Raw genomic sequence first — 19,849 nt, 5'->3', positions numbered from 1 at the left:
ACCCTGCAAGTACAGCAGCCTGAGACTTCTGCTGCTCCATTTCAGACATGGGCCACCTCAGGAGGTTATCCCGGTGGCCACCATTCCCCCAGGCTCACCCTCCTGGTGGCAGATTTGGGGCAGTGACCTGATGAGCTCAGAAGTCCCTTGGTCAAGAAATCTGCCAGCCTGAGCCTCCCCAGTGGTTAGAATTAGGGGGATTACAGGAACTGTGTGGGATACTCCTCGTGCGATGGAGAAATCAGATTATATTGGGGAAGGACCCACTGTCACCTCTGAAGGGGCTTTCTCTCTCTCCTGCTCCCCGGGGGCCCACCAGGACCCTGAATCTTTTCTTTCTACCTGTTTAACCATTAATCTGCTTTCTGTCTTCTCTGCTCCTGTCCCTCAGGAAATCCGACAACTGCAGCAGAAACAGGAGAGTTATATCAGGGAGGTTTCTGATCTTCAGGAAACAATAGAATGGAAAGACAAAAAGATAGGGGTAGGAACTTCTCAAGTCTTTGGGAATGTGTTTGAACAAACCGCCTGCTTTAAAAAAAAATGACTTTCTTTTAAAGGCAACCTCTATAGGCACTCACTGAGTCCATGTTATTCAATAATTGACTCTGTGCATGAATGAACTTCCAGAATTCACCTTAAATCAGAATGTAAAATAACTGCAGGAAAGCTTTGAAGGCCTCTTTTTGCTTCGGCATGAAGACTTAACATGGCATTCGGAGTCACAGGACCTGGGCTTAAATGTGCCTTCTTCATTGGGCCTCAGCTTCCTTTTCTGTAAAAGGGACTAGATCACCTATAGGGTCCCTTAATACCCTTGTCTTTAAAGCACTGTGCTATGACCCACATGTTACTCTAGACAGCTGATGTGGGTCCCCAAGGGGTGTGGGGGTGCTTGCAAGTGGAAGGGAGCTCACCAGCCCTGGAAGCATCCGGGCTTGGCTATTTGGTGGGGGCCTTTTTTGGTTTTTTTGGTTCAGATATTGGGTTGGATCAGCCGGTTTCTGAGGTCCCCCAAGAAGATTGCCTTCTCCACAGTATTTCCTTTACTTCTGCATTATACCAGCTGATAATAACAGCAATAAAATAGCTAATACTTATAGCCATTAATTTATAGAACTTAATGTAAATTTTATAGCTGTTCATTAATAGATTTTTAGCTTAAAAGTGCATATATGCTGGAATAGGTAGCTAGATGATAGATCAATAGAAAGAGAGCATCATGGGTGAATAAGTGAGAGAGCACACAATGTCTTGTGCATATATACATATATGTCCACGTAGATAATGTTTGTGGGCATGTGTATGTGTATACTGAGTATACAGAGACTTCCCAAACTGACACCGGCTTAAGTACTTGAGTCTTCCAGACTAATTCTCGAGTGCTTCCATCAGGGGCTAGGAACCTTCCTTTGGCCCAGATCCCTTGGGAACCCTTCTCAGGATGTTTTTAAACACACAAAATGTGCAGAATGACAAAAGAAGCCGGATGTATTGAAATCTAGTTATCCAAACATCCTTTTTTAAATTCCCAGTTCCCAGGTGGAGAGCCCCCACTGATAGCCGTCATTCTCTGTTATTGGCCAGGTAGCCAGGGGCGTGGCTCCCACCATCGCTCATCTCCGGGGATGGGAGAAAGCCGCTCAGTGTGAGGGGTAGGAAATGGAGGCGATCCTATTGCTTTAGAGCACTCTTTCTGCCAGTGCAGACGTTTCTGCGACATTGTATACAGTCTCAGGAACAGCCCAGAACACTAAGATCAAGTGGCCTGCCCGGGGTCACCAGCCAGAATGGGCCTCCCTCACTTGGAAGCCAGCTCTCTGTCCACTCCAGCAGCCGCCCCCAGCCCAAGTAAAGATGACCAAGACCCATCCTCTGCTCCCTGTGTCCCTGAGAAGGATTACTGTAGGAGCTGTAGGGCCCCTCCCTTCTCTGTCCCCTTTCCCTTTGCCCGCCCTAGGCTGAATGCCCGCTTACCTACATCTGTATTTTTCACCTGCCCTGTCCGGTAGCTCGGTGCTTTAGACTCTCTTAGTCTCTGAGCCGGCTTCTGCTCTTGCTCATATTTCTGAAATCGTCTCTGCTTGTCTCCACCTTCCTCTTGTCTGTGCCTTCTCTCCGGGCCCCCCAACCGCCTCAGGCGTTAGAGAGGCAGAAAGAGTACTTTGATTCCATAAGGAGTGAACGGGATGACCTTCGGGCTGAAGCGATCCTGCTGAAGGAGGAACTGAAGGTACGGAGCCCAGACCCGGCAGCATTTGCAGCCAAGGGCCTGGATCGCCCTGGCAGATGGAGGGCCCCCCCCCGGGGCTCATGGAGGTCCCTCTAGGGGGTCAGCTGAGATGCACAAACTCTACCCAGTAGTGTCGGTGTGAAACATAATTTCCAAAGTTTTTCCAGGACAGTGATCTGTGAAATAAAGGGGTATATTTGATGGCTTCTGGTTCCGTCCAGCTCTGAATAAATAAGCCAGAGACAGCTGCTGACAGAGAGTGGATAGACCGCCGGGCCTAGTAACCAGAAAATCCAGATTCAAATGTGTGACCCTGTGACGCTTAACTCTGTCTGCCTTGATTTCCTCAGCTATAAAATGAGGAATCATAACAGCACCTACCTCCCAGGGCCATTATGAGAATCAAATGAGATAATGATTATAAAGCACTTAACACAGTGCCTGGCGCATAGTAGGTGCGATTGTTGTCATTTCAGTAGTATCCATCTCTCTGCGACCCCATTTGGGGTTTTCTCAGCAGAGATAGTGGAGGGGTTTGCCATTTCCTTCTGCAGCTCATTTTTTACAGAGAGGGAAACTGAGGCAAACAAGGTTAGGGATATGCCCAGAGTCACACAGTTGGTAAGTATCTGAGCCAGGATTTGAACTCATGATGATGAATCTTCCTGACTCTAGACCTAGCTGCCTACAGTAGGTGCTATATAAACGCTTTTTAATCTCTTGTAAATTTCCTGAGGGTCACCAACCTCTCACCTGTTGTTCCTCGTGACTCAGTTTGCCCCGGAATCTCTCTCCTTAGCCCAGAATTCAAAGCCTTTCTAAGATTTACCTTAACCCCCTCCTGCCTGTCCCAGGCTTCTGTCCGCTGTGGTGCCCTGAAATTTCTAGCCTACATGCCTTTGCTTATACCATACCCTAAAATTGCTGTCCCCACTTCTTTCTCCTCTTGAAGCCCAGCCTATTTTTTGAAGCCTAATGTGTGTCCCTTGATCATTAATCGTTTTTAGCCTTCGTTTTATTGGAATATGGAGGATTGCCTAGAATCCAAATTTGTAGAATGGGCTAAAGTACCCGGTTTAAGGAACTGTCAGTGTGGGGTCCGGTTGGCTGGCCCAACTGGACCACACCCAATGACAAAATGAACAATCCTGTGAATAAACCAGTCGGTAGAAATTTATGAGTAAGTGACATCTAATGGTCAAGTTTGGTACTGGAACCCAGATCAACTAGACATTATAAATCCCTCAGCAAATGGAGGCGATGGAGTGCTCAGTTCTAGACTTTGTCTAGCTGAGGAGTTTTCCCAACACTAGAAAAATAGCCACAATGGAGATCAAGGGATGAATGCATGAAAATGGCGGCAAGGTCCTGGCGTTAAAAAAATCCAGCAGTTCTGAAAATGACAGGCAAAGTCCCACTTACATAGGGCTGTGCTTATGTAGAGATCTACCCCCATTTTAAATCCTTTCTTTTAGGAGTTGAGGACTGGATGGGTTTGTTTGGGTTTTTAAATACAGCTAAGACTGAATCTCCTGAAATGGCTGTATTCAAATTTGCATGCTTCAGCCTTTCTAATATATAAGATATGGCTATTTGTTCCAGTCCAAGGGAATCATGGCAGTAAAAATGCAAATAATAGGACCACTTCAGGGGATTTGTTATGAGATCTTTGCAATGGTATATTTTTTATTTATTTACTTTGATGATACATTTTTTAATGGATGGCAAGGGGAAAGTACATTCATTTTATATCAGTTTTCTGAGTAGCAAGATTTGCCAAAACAGAATTAATTCCATATGCAAAGGAATACCTCAATGTCAACAATACCTCATGGACATGATTAGACCTGGTTTGAAGGCTTAAAGTTAAATGGAATGATCTATTTGGCAGATCCATACAAAGGGACCACATCCCAGAACAGTTTGCAAATGCTAAAAGAATTTTTTTTTTTGCATTTTAAGATATTTTCCCATAACCAACCCTTTCATATGAGCAGTCTCTTTAGAGAGCACCCTCTTCAGATTTTTCTAGAATAATATTTCTTACAATGATCCTGTCTTGTCCACAGAAACATGGAATCATCCTGAATTCCGAAATCACCACCAATGGAGAACCTCTAGATCACCTAAGTCATGTGAGCCACCTGGGATCTCCCAAGGTGCCACAAGAAGAAACAAATGCCCTGAAGTCATCCAGCGACGGCACCCTTGGTAAGAACTTGCTGCCTTCTGGGCCTTTTTCTCTTTCTAGTCATCTTTTATTCACCTTCTGTGCTTGATCAGAATTGAAGCCATCCATCATCACACGGTCAGTTCACTAATCACACTGCATGTCACCGTGTCCTGTCACTTCCTGTGCATTCTGCCGCTAAATAGTTCTGATTACTTGCATATGTTGTCATGCAACGTTTTTCACTAGCAATCATGGATGGCCTAAGTGTACATTTCCCCTGTTCGTCAAGCAAGACTGAGAAGCAAGGGACCAAAAACTCCCAGTCGAAAGTGCAGTTGGATATAGACATCTCTAACATTGAAGTTTTCTTTAACTAACTTATCTCTAGTTCATAAGGCAGACTAGTGATGATAGAGACATCAAACAAGGTCATTCACCAGATTTTCTCGTCTAAAATGCTAGAGTAAAATGTATTGTAAAAGTCTAAGATATTTCTTAATCAGTCAGGTAAGGTAAAGAATACCTGACCATTCCAAACATCCATATGTAGGTGCTCCCAAAGGTCCCAGCTGGCACTGAGATTTTGTGGCTGTGAGTCTGAGTTTCCATCATGGGGCCAGCATATTGGCCATGCTCCTCAGGAAGTGATGATTGGAATAAGTCTGCATGCAGTGTTCTCCCTTCTTTGCCAAATTGACATTTTTATACCCATGATACTTTGCCTTCTGGAAGGGGTGTGAAGCTGTGAGAGTTTAACACAGTTTATACAATCTAAGGCTGTTGGATGACTCATGTTCCACTGGTCACTGACTGAGCTCTCCCCTGAATGTATATGCCCTTTGGAGTCTGGGTAATCATCTTATCATGGCAGCCAGCAGGGCGCGGTGGTGTCCAACTCATAGAAACAGGAAGCCTTAAAACATACAAAACGATCCCTGCGAGCTGCTACTGATTTTACTTTCAAATATAATATTTTATATTATTTTATTAAATATTTCCCCATTACATTTCAATCTGGTTCTGGCCACACCCGGGAGTGTTACAGACCATGATGAATAAAGCACTGGACTTAGAGTGAGACCTGAGTTCAGATTGTGCTTACGACACTTAACTGGGTAGAACACTTCATTCCTCTGTGCCTCAGTTTCCTCATCTGTAAAAATGAGGGGGGCCATACTCCATGGCCTATAAGATCCTTTCTATGTCTAAATCAATGATCCTTTTATTTTAATTTTTCACTTAGTATTTTTCACCTCCTTTTTGTTTCAATTCTGGAAACGTAAAAGCCCAAAGACAAAAAGAATAGAGATTCTAAACACATGTCCAGCTAGAAAGAAACGAATCTGGAGTTTCTGAGTTTTTGAAGAAGATAGAGATTGGCAAAGGCGGCTGAACGCCATCTTTCCTCCTCCCTTATTGAAGGCAATGACCAGTCAAGGGAGAAATGGGGTATCTTTTGTCTGAAAAAGCATTTGATGAATCTCTTAGAGCAGGTGACTTGCTAGAAAGGCTCAGTGAGGAGAGGAGCACTTGTAAGCAACAAGGGCTTGAAGAATCTTTGGGTTTTTACGAATCAGGTTTATTTGTCTTTTCAAAGCCTCCGAGGATGAATACCTCACCACTCCTGCTCAAGGCGGGATCGTGGAGCTGGAGGCCTCGGACCGTTTCCTGCTCAAGTCCCTCATGCAGAGTGCCCTAGACAGAGCTCCACTCTCTTCCCCCTTTCCTTAGAGAGTCAGAAATTTAAGAACAGAAATTAAGGAAAGAAAAACAGAAAGTGGATGAAAAAAAGAATAATCTCTCCATGGGCTTTAATAGGCTGGTTGACCAAAAGCCATTTTAAGTAGGATAGATGAATTTAAGGATGAATTTCTTCCAAGAGGTTGAAGGATTTTCTTTTTTTTGGGGGGGGGGGAGGATTCATAGGCCTTAGAAGACTATATGCCATGCCCTGTACTTGACTCCCAATAAAATCAGAGTGTTTTAACCAAATCTGCAGTCTAGAAATAAGCAAGGCAGACTTAGTCTCCAAACTTGATCCTTCGCTAAATATGATTGTCGGGAAGGACATCGGGCTGCTTGCTCCAAAGCTTGTTTTAATTGTGAAAATCTGAACTGGACTTGCAAAAGCCAAGTCCCCCAGAACCCCCTTTGTCTCTCAGCTGGTGGTGGGCTTCACTGTCCCGATGATTTACTAATTCAGTCGCTGCTGTGCCTCACGGAATTGGCAAAGGCTGATGATCTCTTATTAACGGGGATTCTTGGATGGTTCTCTCTCCTTGGGAAAGGGGGTTGGGCGAGAGTTAACCTAAGTGGTTGCCACATCACGTGGTCCCTTCAATTTTCTCAATGGTCTTTTAGGAAGAGCCAGTGCAGTGGAGGTGGCGAGTGAGAATGTGGCCAAAGTGGGGGAAAGCGCGGTCTTGCAGAGTCCCGAGCGTGAGCGGCCCCAGGCGGATTCTGCCGAGGCAGGTGTGGACACAAAGGCCTTATCTCCTGATGGGAATGCAGAGGCAGAAAACCCCCCGCAAGACCGGGTCATGGTGCCAGAGATATTAGCCAAGGATCCAGCCCATGTGCTAGAGACTCGTTCTGTCCCTGGCAATACCAACGAGCAGGCTGAACCCAGTGAGGATGGAAGTGGACTGGGGGCTAGTGTAGACTCCAGTCACCCCGATGATTTAAAGAGTAATAATGTGGATCAGAATCAGGAAATAGAAGAGAGCCCTCGCTTTCCAGGGGGTGGGATTAGCCAGGTCAGGTGCAGTTCCCTAGATGTGCAAAATGAAAAGAAAGACTTAGGTCAGCCAGAGGAAGAGGACGGCAGGAAATTAGCTCAAGGGACCCCAGATGCTGAAAGGCTAGACACAGAGACCGAGGAATTAAGCGAAAGCCATGCAGAAAGCCTGCTTGAAGGAGCAGAAGCCAAAGACGGGACACAGGTAGATCCAAAAGCAGACAGCAAAAGGGCCCAAGAGGGAGTAGTTAGTGGGGAGGAAAAAGGTACAAATCTCACAAAAGTGGAACAAAATAAGGAGGAGGAAAATGAGTTCACAAAGGAGGAAGTGATCCAGACAATCCCACCTTCTCCAAAACTCAAGAGCAATCAGCCAGAAAAAATGGACCAGAAGGTCCCAGCTGGTGAAAATGGATGCTCAGGCCAGAATGTGCCCTCAGGAGAAAGAGATGGCCAGAAGGGGGAGATGTGTGACTCCCCAGCCAAAAAGTCCAAGAATAAGAAGAAGAAAAACAAGAAGAAGAAAGCACCCCATGTGGACTCTCCCGAAGACGTTAAGAAAGAGCTGGTCTTGCAAAACACGGAGGAGGAGGAAGAGGAGGAAGTGAAGTTGGAGGCCAAGAGTCAACCCCTTGGTGAGGGGGTTCAAGGGGAGAAGCCGGAAACCAGGACGGATCTTGAGGAATATGTGGATTGTCCAGAGGAAGCCAAAGCTAACCCGGATGACAAACCAAACCAGGAAGGTGATAAAGCGAAGAAACCCGAAGAAGGCGAAGGTGAAGAGCTTGACAGTGATACGGCCCATCCATCGGGAACCGGTGGCGAGGGAGAGGTCGGTCTCTTGGAGGCGGCCGAAGCTGGAAGCATCAAAGAGTCCGCCCCAAGTGATAGTCCTGCCAGGAGAGCAACAGAGGAGAATAAAGGAGCAGACAGCAGTGGGCCTGAAGACCAAGACGCACCATTGTCCCCTTGTGAGGGACCTCCCACCGAGACCATGGAGGAAAACAGCCAGTCAGAGGAGCAGCCAGAGACGGCCGAGGAAGCGTTAGAAAGCAACAGTCTAGACGGTGATGATCCCAAAAACCCGGTGGGCAGCTTCAAGGCAGAAGGCAAAGAGGATGCTCAGGGGAGAAGCAGTAAGGGGAGAGATAAAAACAAGGAAGAGTGCACCATGTCGTGAGTGGAGGCAGGAGGCTCCCAGCAGCAGGTGGGGGGGAGACAGCTGGAAGGAAGAAATGCACTTTGCAGAATATCGTATCCCATATTATAGGAAAACGTAGGGGTTTCTCTCCTGGTGACAGCCCTAGCATGTGGCAATCAGTGACCCTAAGTCAGTTATTGAATCAGCCTATTGAATCTCAGCTTCAGGCAATCCAAGTGTTTGTCCCGAGATTGTTTAAAAGGGGACGTGGCTATATTACGGCGAGCTCAGGATGATCAGAGAACCAAATAACTATCATTAACAGTCCTTGCTTTAGTTTCCAGTTCCACGTCAAGGCGGCCTCAACTCCTGCTCTAAGCCTGTGTAGACACATGTCCGCACATGACGCCATTTTATTGTAAAGACCAAACAGCCCTCTACCCGGAACTGATTGATTCTCACTTGGGTTTGTCTCTGATTGCCGGGCCTTCTCTTTATCCCTGATATATTTATTTTAATGGGCACATTGTGACAGATTGCACAGATGATTTCCAGGCAATAACGAGCTGCCGAATGATATTTAGGTCACTGAGTGATAAAGTTTGTGCCTTATGGAAATGAGAGTTCATTTAGACAATGAAGCTCATCGCCTTCAAGACCTAGAGAAGGCTTGAGGTCAGATTATACCCGGTCTTGGTGATCTAGGCAAGATCTCTTACTCTAGATCAAGTCTTGGGGACCATATTATCAATCATTCCTTGATACGTAGATATATTTTTGTTTGTTTGCTGGGGAAATTATTTTATTTTATGTGCACATTACCCATCTTATATATTTTATATACAATGCTACCAAGAAAAAATTGTGTTTCTCTAAAAATAGCTATGTGTTTAAATTAGCCTCGTATTTTTCATTTCTATCAAGAGCACACTTTAAAAATGATGGCTTCCCTTGAAAATACCCTTTATTTATCCTTTTGGCTAATCCTTCTTGAGTGTTTAACCTTCATTAACAAGTACTCTATCAAAAGTCCCCGTGCAGATTCCTAACTCCTAATGACCAAGAACAGTTGCAGACAGTTGAATGCTTTTTGACTGTCACCTGCACTATCGATCCAGTTTTGCTGGTACGTTCTGAAACCGGCCTGCACGCAGGCCCCTGTGCGTTTGCTGCATAATGAAGTGTTCCTTTTAAATGTTTTAAAATATTAAAATCAAAGTGTACGCACATGAATGTCATTGCCATTTAGGTGGACATGTTATGTGGTTTTTCTAGCTGTTACAAAATCATTGAATACAACCAGACCAAAGTTTTATGAATCTTTGAGGTGTATATGATAAATGTTGTATATAATTGAAATAAAGGCATTTTATAATTTTAAAAAGCTGTTGATGCACAATCTTTGCAACATGTATAATCCTCCTAGGACTAATACTGGCTCCCCTGCTTCTGCTGTCGCCTCCCACATTCACCTTGTCTTTATTAAAAACGGACTCATTTGGAAGCCGATCCCTTCTGAACCCTTATTGTTTTGTGGGTGTGCCATCAAGGAAGGTGTCTGTGACCATTTGGGCATCTGGAGGGGGGATGGGAAGGGTTTTATCTCTATTTCAAATGACTCAATGTCTGTGAAAGTAGTTTGTAGACTAGAAGCGTTATAGAAATGTTAGTTACCCATAGCTCTGATGGGAGGATATTGAGGAAATTAGTGAGAGGGAGGGTGAATCTGGGTCTTTTCCTAAAGTCAAAATGAGAGAAACACTTTATTGGCTCAACAGACTCATGGGACTGTGAAAGGCCATGACATGATTTTTGGAGAGCTAGCTGTGTTTGAGCCATTCCTAGAAAGCAAACCTACTTCTCTTTTAGGGGCTCCCTCCCCCCGATTTTTAAAACATTTTATTGAAGTGCTTTGTTTTCATATTATACCCATTTAAAGATTATTGCTGCTTTCACGATGAAGTAAAACTAACATTACAGTGACCTAAGTTATATGCTATTCCATATCTATAGCATCTTCCCAGTTCTAGTTTAATGGTTTCATTAATTTATAGAAATTTTCTCTTTCTCCCATTGACGCCTCCATTCCACCCCATTTAAAGAAAAATAAATTCCCTCAATGGATGTGTACAGTAATATATATATGTCTCATTCTGTAACCCTAATCTGTCTGCTCTCCATCAAGAGATGGATAGTATGCTTCATCACATCATTCTGGAATCACTGACCTGTAGGTGGGGTATGGCCATTCAAGAAAGGGGTGCAGCAGTTTAGTGATGGGTAAAGCAGAGAAAGGGTCAGGAAGATGCAGCTTTGGGGAAACATCGGTAGTCCATTTGTCCTGGACGCCGGGTGTGTGAAGAGAGAGATAGCACGAGATAACACCAGAAAGATAGAAAAGGATCCAGTTATGGCGGGCCGCAAGTACTGGCCGGGCTCTTGGACCTGATTCAGGGGGCCACAGAGAAGTCCTGATGGCCTCTGACCATCAGGATACATGAACAGAGTCGGGTTAAGAAGATTAATCCAGCCAGAACAATTAGAGAACACTGGAAAAGAGAGATGACCAAAGGGGCTGTTGCCATAACCCAAGCAAGAAGGCCAGAGCCTGAAACTAGGAACTGTCCATGGTTATAGAAGGGCCGGAAGTTAAAAGAGTCAATGGGAAAAAATCAAAGGGACAGGGCAGGCTACTGTGACCATGACTCCAATAGGAAGGGAGAGAAGGAGTGAGAGAAGCTATAATGTCTCCAAGGTGGAAGGACCTTAGACCCCATCAGTCAAATGATTAACTTAGTCAAATGAGCTTCTGGTTGTAAAGTACTTAGCACAGTGCCTGGCACACAGCAGGTGCTTAATATTTATTCTCTTCTTCCTCCTCCGTCTATTTTCCCTTAGACCTTAATAAAAATCCCCTCTATCATATTCCCCAACAAGTAAATCAGTTCTGGCACAGGTAACTGGCCGAATGGTGGTGTTGGGAACGGAAATAGGGGATCAGAAACAAGAGCCCCCTCTGAGGACGAGAGGAGGAGGTCAGTTTTGAGTGAGTGTTGACAGCAGGAAGGGAGCCTGGTGAGCACAGAAGCAGTGTCCAGTGGGGGCAATCAGGAGCTGTCCACATCCAAAGGATCTGTGATCCTGTAAGGCAAGGATTCTTGGGGTCTACGGGCAAGTGCATAGTTTATTTATAATTGGAAAACTACTTCAGCCAGTCAGTCAGTAGTCTAAAGAGGTGTCCGAAATTTCTTGATTAAAATCCAAGTATTGTATGGTAGCTTTTTGAAGGCAGGTGCTTTCACTTTTGTCTTTCTCTCCTTTGTGCTCTACATACAGCAGGTACTTAATAAATGCTGATCCCTCTGGGTGTGTTGGCACTTTACACACTTTTCTAAAAACTCCCCTGATTACAGATTAGGAACATCCCATTGCTGGGAAGGGAGCTCCAAGCTGGGGATCACAGAGTCCGGGCCCCCTCAGGGGGGCATCTCTGTAGCCACTGGCTTTCTGAACTTGAGACAGCCTACTTTAATTTTTGTGAAATGTGATTGTCATCCTAATTCAACACGATTTTATACTTATTTTCAATTTTTCTCCTTCCCTTCTCCCCCCCTCCCCAACTCCAATATATGTTAAAACATGTACAATTCTTCTATCCATATTTCCACTTTAAATGCCAGAGCCCCATACCCAAGAGCACAGGTGGGGCCACACTCACCCGCTGCGGAATCCTGAGTCACTTTGCCCTTGAGCCTCCATTTTCACGCACCCCGCCCCACCCCATGAGAGTCACCCTGACTCTCTCCAGTCCCAAGGTGATCCTGAATCTACAGAAAAGGGAAAGCATGTCCCAGGTTTGGATTTTCTATTTCTATTATCAACTTCACCTTCCTTCCTTAAGCTGAGAGAAAGAATTCACTTTGGGCCCCCACTCTATTCCAGTCAGAATTAATCAGTTGGATAGAATCATAGCAGAGTTCTGTATCTAAGGTCCCAGAGAGTGAGCTGCAGATTCGAAGTTCCCTTGCTTAACTTTAGGAAATTAGCTACAGGCCCTCCCCCCATCGTTTTGCCTTGCCCCTGTGACCAAGCCCAGTTTGGCAGAGGTGACTCCAGGGAAAGGCCCCCAAATATTTCAGGGACCAATTCTCTGTCCAACGGGAGCAGATCACCATCTTATGACCACTTGGGTCGCTGATTGTGAAGGCCGTACCACTTCCTCCTGCCCAAATTGAGGAGAAGTCTGTCCATCTTAGTGGAGATAATCCTCCAACTAATAATCATCCAACTTGTGACCCTACTGACATATTGCTTCTTCAGTGGAATTACTCTATATTTGGTAGCGCTTTTTAGGAATGATTGGACCTCTAGACCCATAAAAATAAGGCCCTAGAAGGTGGAGGTCTTTCAGATGGCAAGGAAGATTTGAAATCCATTTCATTGAAGGCGACCATGGACCCTTTAATAAAGCTCAGACTTCTGCCTCAGGCTCTCTTATTGTTGGGGGAATGATTTAATCTTCACCATGCCAGGAGACCCTTGGGATCATTTACTGGGCCTAAAGAAACCCCCAAGTCTTATTCTCTATGAACCCCACCCCCATCCTACTATCTACACCCTATTACCCAAAAGAGTTTGGCCAGGTTTTCCCCTTGTCCCCAACTAATGCTTCTTCCTTGAGTCCCCAACATTTTTCTACCTAAAGATTTGCCAAATATTTCTTATAATGATCTCATTTGAAACACACAGCCTTGGGAAGGAGTTGTTCATTATCTCCATTTTACAATGCAGTCTCGCCATGGTATAAACAGTCAGGAAAAAGTGAGTTCATGTCCTGGCACGAGGCTATTTATTGGTGGGGGGATAACTTCACCTGTCTGAGCCTTAATGTCCTTAGCTATAAAACTGGGGAGTTGGGATCCATAGCCTCTGATGTCCCTTCCACCATTAAGTCTGTGACTCTGATTCGATTATTTGTCCAGGATCACAGGTAGGAAATCAAGGTTTGTCCGGCTCTTTCTGGACATAGAAAAGAGCCGTCAGCTATTGTCCAAGATCTGCCCGGCCTCTCACTCCCTGAATGTTGTGGGCATTTAATAAATGTCTTGTGAATTGAATAGACTGGAAGACAGATCCAGATTTATACTCTGCCTCCAGAGACAGATGAGAGCTGGGTAATTATGCTCTCAGTGGCGCCCATGGATGTGTTCATCAGAAATTCAAGTGAGGAAGCGTGGGAAAACCCATTATTGGTTCAAGTTCAATGCTATTAATGTCTGTTCTCGCTACCAAATGGAGGGCAGTCTGAACAATCCAGGTGATGGATTAGCCAGAGACCATTTGCTGAACATGGGTCCTTCTCAGGCTCATGGGAGTCACTGACAGTCACACTCAGAGCGTCACACAGGGGCTCTCGAAACATTTCTTTCCCTGCTTGGGTTTTCTGTCACCTCGTTTCCAGAGAGTTGGAAGCTACCGGTGAATTATTGGTGAGAAAGAGATTCCCTGTCTAAGGATGGGGTTCCCCCAGGTTTCCTCATTTCTTGTTTCCATATCTAGGCCCCAAGAGGCCATTTCTCCAGGTGGGAGAACTTGCCAGGGTTTGCATAAGTATGGCAGCCCAGGGTGGGGTGTGGGGAAGCTGACCTGGAGAAGTGAGAGCCAGGCAGGTTTATTTCCTCCCACTTGGAAATGAGGAGGACTGCCCTGCCCACTTCACAGGGCTGTTGTGAGGGGGGATGCTCAAGGTAAAATTTTAATGCGCCATAGGTGAGATTATTCTTATAGAGAGCCGGACGCTGCTATTCTCCTGTTCAAATTCACTGGGTTCTTGGGTGGCCGGGGGATAGAAAGCCAGCCTTGAATCCTGGAAGTCTAGGGTCCAGTTTCAGCTTCCACACATCCGGGCTGTGCGACCCTCAATGCTGCTGGCTGATGAGAAGGTGTCAGCCCCCAGCCATGAAATCCCAACTCGCTGGCCCAAATAGCAAAGACATCCCAAAAGCTCTAATTATCGTGTGAGAGAGAGGCTGATGGGAGAGAACAGCCGCTCGAGGGGGCCCAGCTGGGATCCGAAGGGCGTTTTCTCCTTTCCTAATGACATTAAACCATGAAGCTTGTGAGATTTTGTGTTGCAGTTGTGTCTGGCCCTAGAATACTTGCATGCTAACCCTAACGTAGAAGACTAGCCTGTGTGCTGCAGCTGGATGCTGCCCCGCGTGTCCAGCATGTTCGGGGACGTGCGCGCCCCCCCATCCTGTCTGTGACTCCATTCACCGTGGTACGTGCACCCGTAACTCCTTTATCATAGTCGCTAACTGCATGCTCACTCTTTCCCATTTTTGCCTTCTCTGTGCCCAGCGAGGCTGACTCGGCATTGACACCTGTGGTTTTTCCCTCTTCCTTTTTAGACATTAGGCTGAAAAACCTTGTTGATGAACGAGAATGCTTATTAGAACAGGTAACCCGGCATTTTCTGTTACTCCATGTGTTTCTCGCCCCCCCGTCTCTCTCCCCTCCTCACCCCAAACAGAGATCAATAACCCCCATCGGGTGGAATAGAACTGGCCAGCTTCTGCTTCCTGGAGTAAGTATTTCCAGAAATGTATCCCCAACATTCTGCAGTCTGAAAGCCTGAGTGATGTCATCCATTGGCAGGTCCAGGCGGCGCTTCTGAGGCTGCCCATTGGCTCTAGACGAGTGCCCAGAAGGGCTGCCCCCTTTTGGACAACCCTGGGTGTCCCCATTGGCCCATTGGGCTCAAACAGCCTTATTCTGAACCCAGACAGATGGTTTTCTTCCTAATAAAAGATTGACAGGAGGAAATTTCAGAATCTCCCCCAAACAATTCACTCCGGTGATTAAAACCCTTCACTCTCAGAAATTCTGTGTGTGTACATGTGTGAGTGTGTGTGTGCACATGTGTGTATCTGTGTGTACATGTGTGAGTGTGTGTGTGCATGTGTGAATTAAGATGGAACTCGGCGCCCCTCTCTCCAATGGCCAAAGTAAGACTCTACACAAAAGGGCAAAGGTCTCTTCCCTAAATATTATCGAAGGTGTCCTTAAGTGACCCATCTAATTTAGCAGCAGATTTCTTTGAGGAAGCTGTGATTTCTACCGAGGGATCATAGTTAATGCAAGGTGTACATATATGTGTGTAAATAGTGTGTGTGTGAATGTCTACACCCACGTATATGTATATCATGATTAGACACGTTATCTACAGGGGTGGAGGCTCAAAGGGCCCATTTCATGGTCCTCTGCTTAATAAATAAAAGTGCTTGGCAGAGAGATAACCCCTCAGTGTCACAGGCAAACCAGACTATTTTATTCACTCTTCAATTTATGAGAATTTCATTCAATCAGCTTTGCTAATAGGCTCCCCCAGAGTGAGTCATCTGTGGCCAGAGACTCAGAGAGCAAATTTAATTTGTTGTACCGAATCTTAAGGAGAGTATCGATTGGCTGTTTATAAAAGAGAAATTCTGGGCCTATATTTATTTATAGTTTTCCCAAGCTTGTAGCATATTAGATTGAACTGAGTTCCATGAAATCTGGCAGCAGAACTAGTTATTAAGTCATATCCTAGCAAGATTGACCAATTTGGCTCTGGATTGGATACGCTAAACTTATTTATCATTTTTATTGAATTCCAAGTGCGTTGATTGAATGTTGATATGAAAAAAATTAATGGATGGATTTGGGGTTTTTCAGATTAAAAAACTAAAAGGGCAGCTGGAGGAGAGACAGAAGAACGGCAAGCTGGAAAATGTGAGGTCTGAAGAAGACATCTTGGAAAATGGGACAGATATCCACGTACTTGATCTACAAAGTAAATAGCGGTTTTTCTTTAGCTAAATCCTTGTCTATGGCATCGGGTTGCTCTTGGGCTCTAGGAAGTTTTAAAGGAGAGTTCTGGGCCCCTCAAAAAAGGCCCAGCAGTGGAGAAAGAATACCAAGAGGAGGGTGACTGACTTAGTTAAAGCCAAACTTGGATGGGCCTTGTTTTACAAGAAATTTTCCAGGCCCTGGGCGTGTTCTTGGGGTACCGCCATGTGAACAAAAAGTAATCAGATTAACCCGTTCAGCAAATCCAGGAGGGTGACCCTGCAGACTGTCACTCACAAACACTCCCAAGGAAAATCTCTCCTTGGACAGTGGGAGGGCGTGGTCCCTACAACATGTTCAGTGTCGGCTACCAGAGCCTCCCAGACTGGGAAAGTCCTTTGAGCTTTCTTCATAATGAGTCCCAATTTTTATTTTGGAAAAGAAGACCATTCTGCCTATAGATCCATTTGGTGTTCTCACCTTTTCCTGAGAAGACAGGGAGAGCGTGTTCACACCTTTTTCTGACTTCTCAGGAAGGGGGAGAACACCAAAGGGAGGTGGGGAGCCAAACCAGACATTGTCAGCAGGTTCCCTCTGGGCTGAAGGGTCATGTACCTTACCCAGAGTTCCCCCACTATCTGCAGCCTGCTACACAAAGCCCCAAAACAGTGTCACAGAGAGTCACCAAAACAACTGAACAACAAAAAATAGTATAATGGAGGGAGGGCCTGACTTAGAATCAGCAAGTCCCAGATTCACATGGTGCCTGCAAGGTGCATCACTTCCCTGCCCCTAGAGGCCCCTGGGGTCACCAACATCCAGCCCCCGTATTAGCACCCACTGATTCTAGAATCAGAGGTCAACACCAGATTGTCAGAGTGACCCAGAAACAAACGTGGGCCCCCTGGGAAGAAGGGGGGCCGACCAATTATAAGTTCTATGGGGTTAACACAGTTTCTTTCTCTTCCCACAGGGGATGCCAACAGACAGATCAGTGACCTCAAATTTAAACTTGCCAAGTCTGAGCAGGAGATAACTGCGTTGGAGCAGAACGTACGTGTGTGTGCAGAGCGGGACGGTCGGACCGGCTCTGGCCTCCATCGGCCTCAAAGAGCTGAGAAAATAGGACTGGTTTTCCTTTTGTGAAAATATATTTTTGCCAAAAATACATCTTCAAGAGGTGGAGGTCCAGGAGCCGGGACCTCTGGGGGAGGACGGTCACAATTAGTCCCCATTGGAGTCCAGGGAGCAAATCCCCATTCAGCAGAGCCACCAGAGGACGATCTGGCCCCACCACAGCTGGCTACAGGGATGGGGCTAGAGGGGTGGCCCCCGTCCCACTCTGTCCAGTTAGTGGGAGAAGGCACAAGTTCCAGCCAGACAAACTTCCAAAGGGCTTTTACTAACAAAACGAATAGGAAACAGCTAGGAGATGTTTACAGAGTCCAAGTTTCTAATCCACACAACATCAAGCCATAGATGGAGATGGCTGGAACATTCAAAGGTTACGCCGGGTGCTCAGCCCCGTTATCTGAGGGATGTTGCTCTCCAACACACACACACACACACACACACACACACACATACACACAATCTCTCTGCCTCTTGTCTCTGTCTTCTTCTGTCTGTCCCTGTCTCTATCTCTGTCTGTGTCTCTCTCTGTCTCTCTCTGCCTCTTGTCTTTCTCTGTGTCTCTGTTTCTCTTGATCTTGCCTTCCCCCTACCAGGCTCAGTTACTCGAAGGCAAACATGAGGGAGACCTGTCTAAAATGTGGGCACCAGTCAGGATGCAGGGGCCTCAGGCAAAGTCTACAGTCTAAAACCCACCCAGAATAAATGGAGCTCCCACCTATGTGCCTTGCTACCTCAGGGTGATTTTTCCTCCCTCAGGTCATACGGTTAGAGGGTCAAGTGTCACGCTACAAGTCCGCTGCTGAGAATGCAGAGCGAGTGGAGGATGAGCTGAAAGCGGAGAAACGCAAACTCCAAAGAGAGGTGAGAGCCTTGGGAGGGCCTGAGCTTCTGGGGGGGCCCTTCCGAGAGGGCTCCTCTTGGAACACAATTATCACAACGTATTAATGTCATTCTGGACTTTACAAGGAAAGCAGAGCCCTCATGCAGCCCAGGGAGGCCTTAATGCTTGCTGACTGAGGCAGGAAGAGATCCAGGAAGGATGTATCTAGTACATGACCAATGTGTAACTGGGGATGGGAGAGAGGGACACCAGACTTGTAATTTGATCAGGGTAGGCGCCCCCTATCGGCCAATGTAGGCCATTGATTGTTCTGCAACATCTCTTGGTTACCGGGGCCTATCCAGGGCCACATGGTCACCATGGGTCAGAAGCAAGACTTGAACCAGGCCTCCTTGTCTCGATGTATGGAAATATTAAGTGAAAAATGGACGCTGGAGGTAAGCTCTGATTCTTGCTGAGAAGGTGCTTTGAGGGCCTGCAAATAAAATCCACCTCATGACCTCCAGGCAGAGTGAAAGGTTCTGTGCTGGGATCAAAGCACCAGCAGTTCTCAAGGGCTGTTCTGGGCCAGGTTCTGGGGCTAGAGAGACAAAAGCGACCCAGGCCTTGCAACAGAGACCACGCATGCGCAGGTTAGTTTGCACAGGCCCCAAGGTGAGATCATGCGGGAGGTAATGCTTAAACCTAGGCTTCCAGGAAGCCCAGGATTCCCAGATGAGCTGGGGCCCTGAAGGTTCCCGAGGACCAGAAAGGGGGCCAACCTGCCTGAGGCAGAGAGTAAGTGGATGGGAAGATGGCTTAATGGAGTGCAGGATTAATTTAGAAGCTAGTGAGAGATTATGCAGAATTTTACCTACCAGTGGAGGGTTTTATATTCAACCCTGGAGGTGATAGGGAGCCCAGGGAGTTTTATCTGGGGAGTATCACTAGGTCAGATCTTCCATCAGGAAAATCTCTTTAGAGGCTGAGAGGAGGATGGACTAGAGAGGGGAAGAGTGGTGAGGCAGGCCCCCCAGCAACTCTGGCCACAGCCCAGGCGTGAGGTGACAAGGGTCCGAATCATGTGGATGAAGCTGCATGGAGATAACCTCTGGACACCTGGGAAAACCACCAGCCAGGAGCCAATAGGGCTTCCCTAGCACTGAAGGGGACCCATCTCCCCCAGCAGGGAAGAACATCATCCCACTGAGCTCATAAGGTGACAGATCTAAGTTGGGCAGCTCTTGCAAAAATCTGTTCATGATCAAAGGGACACGTGTCTGCATTTACTTATATCTGGGAATATGCAAAAAAGCTGGACATCTGTGAAGACATCAGCGTTGACTGCGGGTCCCCTGTATCTTGTAGAGGTATTAGAATGAGAGGGAAACAGATGCAGAGGTGCCAGAAAGGAGGGAGGGAGGAGGAAGAGAGCATGGATTAGATAAAGTGCTTGCTCTGTGCTGGACATTCCTGCTAATAACTGGAATACCCGTAAGCCCTCAAGGAGTTACCTTCTAATGGAGGAATTGGAAGGGGGTGGGGGTGGGGGGGTAGAGAAGGGCCTGAGTGGAGACACTGGAGGGGAGGCGGCCACGTGGCCCGCACCCGGAGAGTCCCTGTCCACAGCTGGAGGCACTTGAGCCTCAAGGCTCCACAATAAAACGTCACGGGGAATGTGGACGCCGATGTGCCCCAAACGCACGCCGGCGCCCACGTTCATTAGACGGACGAGGCCCGCGAGCCGAGGAGATTCTCCCGGCCGGTTCCACTTTGCGAAG

The 19,849-nt window shown here is 46.5% G+C and overlaps 1 protein-coding gene across 43 annotated transcripts in view; it reads left to right on the top strand.

The window, feature by feature from the left end:
• Nucleotides 1–19,849, top strand: part of LRRFIP1 (LRR binding FLII interacting protein 1) — a 186,461-nt gene that overhangs the window by 165,591 nt on the left and 1,021 nt on the right. For 25 of the 43 annotated variants that reach the window (XM_074264386.1, XM_074264381.1, XM_074264366.1 and 22 more), the window contains 4 exons: nt 392–484; nt 2,141–2,233; nt 4,303–4,444; nt 6,768–9,668. In XM_074264386.1, coding sequence (XP_074120487.1) covers nt 392–484; nt 2,141–2,233; nt 4,303–4,444; nt 6,768–8,323 — 1,884 coding nt within the window. In that variant the 3' untranslated portion in view covers nt 8,324–9,668. Of the gene's footprint in view, nt 1–391; nt 485–2,140; nt 2,234–4,302; nt 4,445–6,767; nt 9,669–14,694; nt 14,745–16,000; nt 16,119–17,087; nt 17,168–18,004; nt 18,110–19,849 lie in introns of those variants that run through there. The other 18 variants (XM_074264392.1, XM_074264391.1, XM_074264390.1 and 15 more) reach the window with 3 other exon arrangements.

Source organism: Sminthopsis crassicaudata, chromosome 4 (assembly GCF_048593235.1).
Source record: "Sminthopsis crassicaudata isolate SCR6 chromosome 4, ASM4859323v1, whole genome shotgun sequence".
NCBI classification, from domain to species: Eukaryota; Metazoa; Chordata; class Mammalia; order Dasyuromorphia; family Dasyuridae; genus Sminthopsis; species Sminthopsis crassicaudata.
This window is presented reverse-complemented; position numbering and strand designations above follow the sequence as displayed.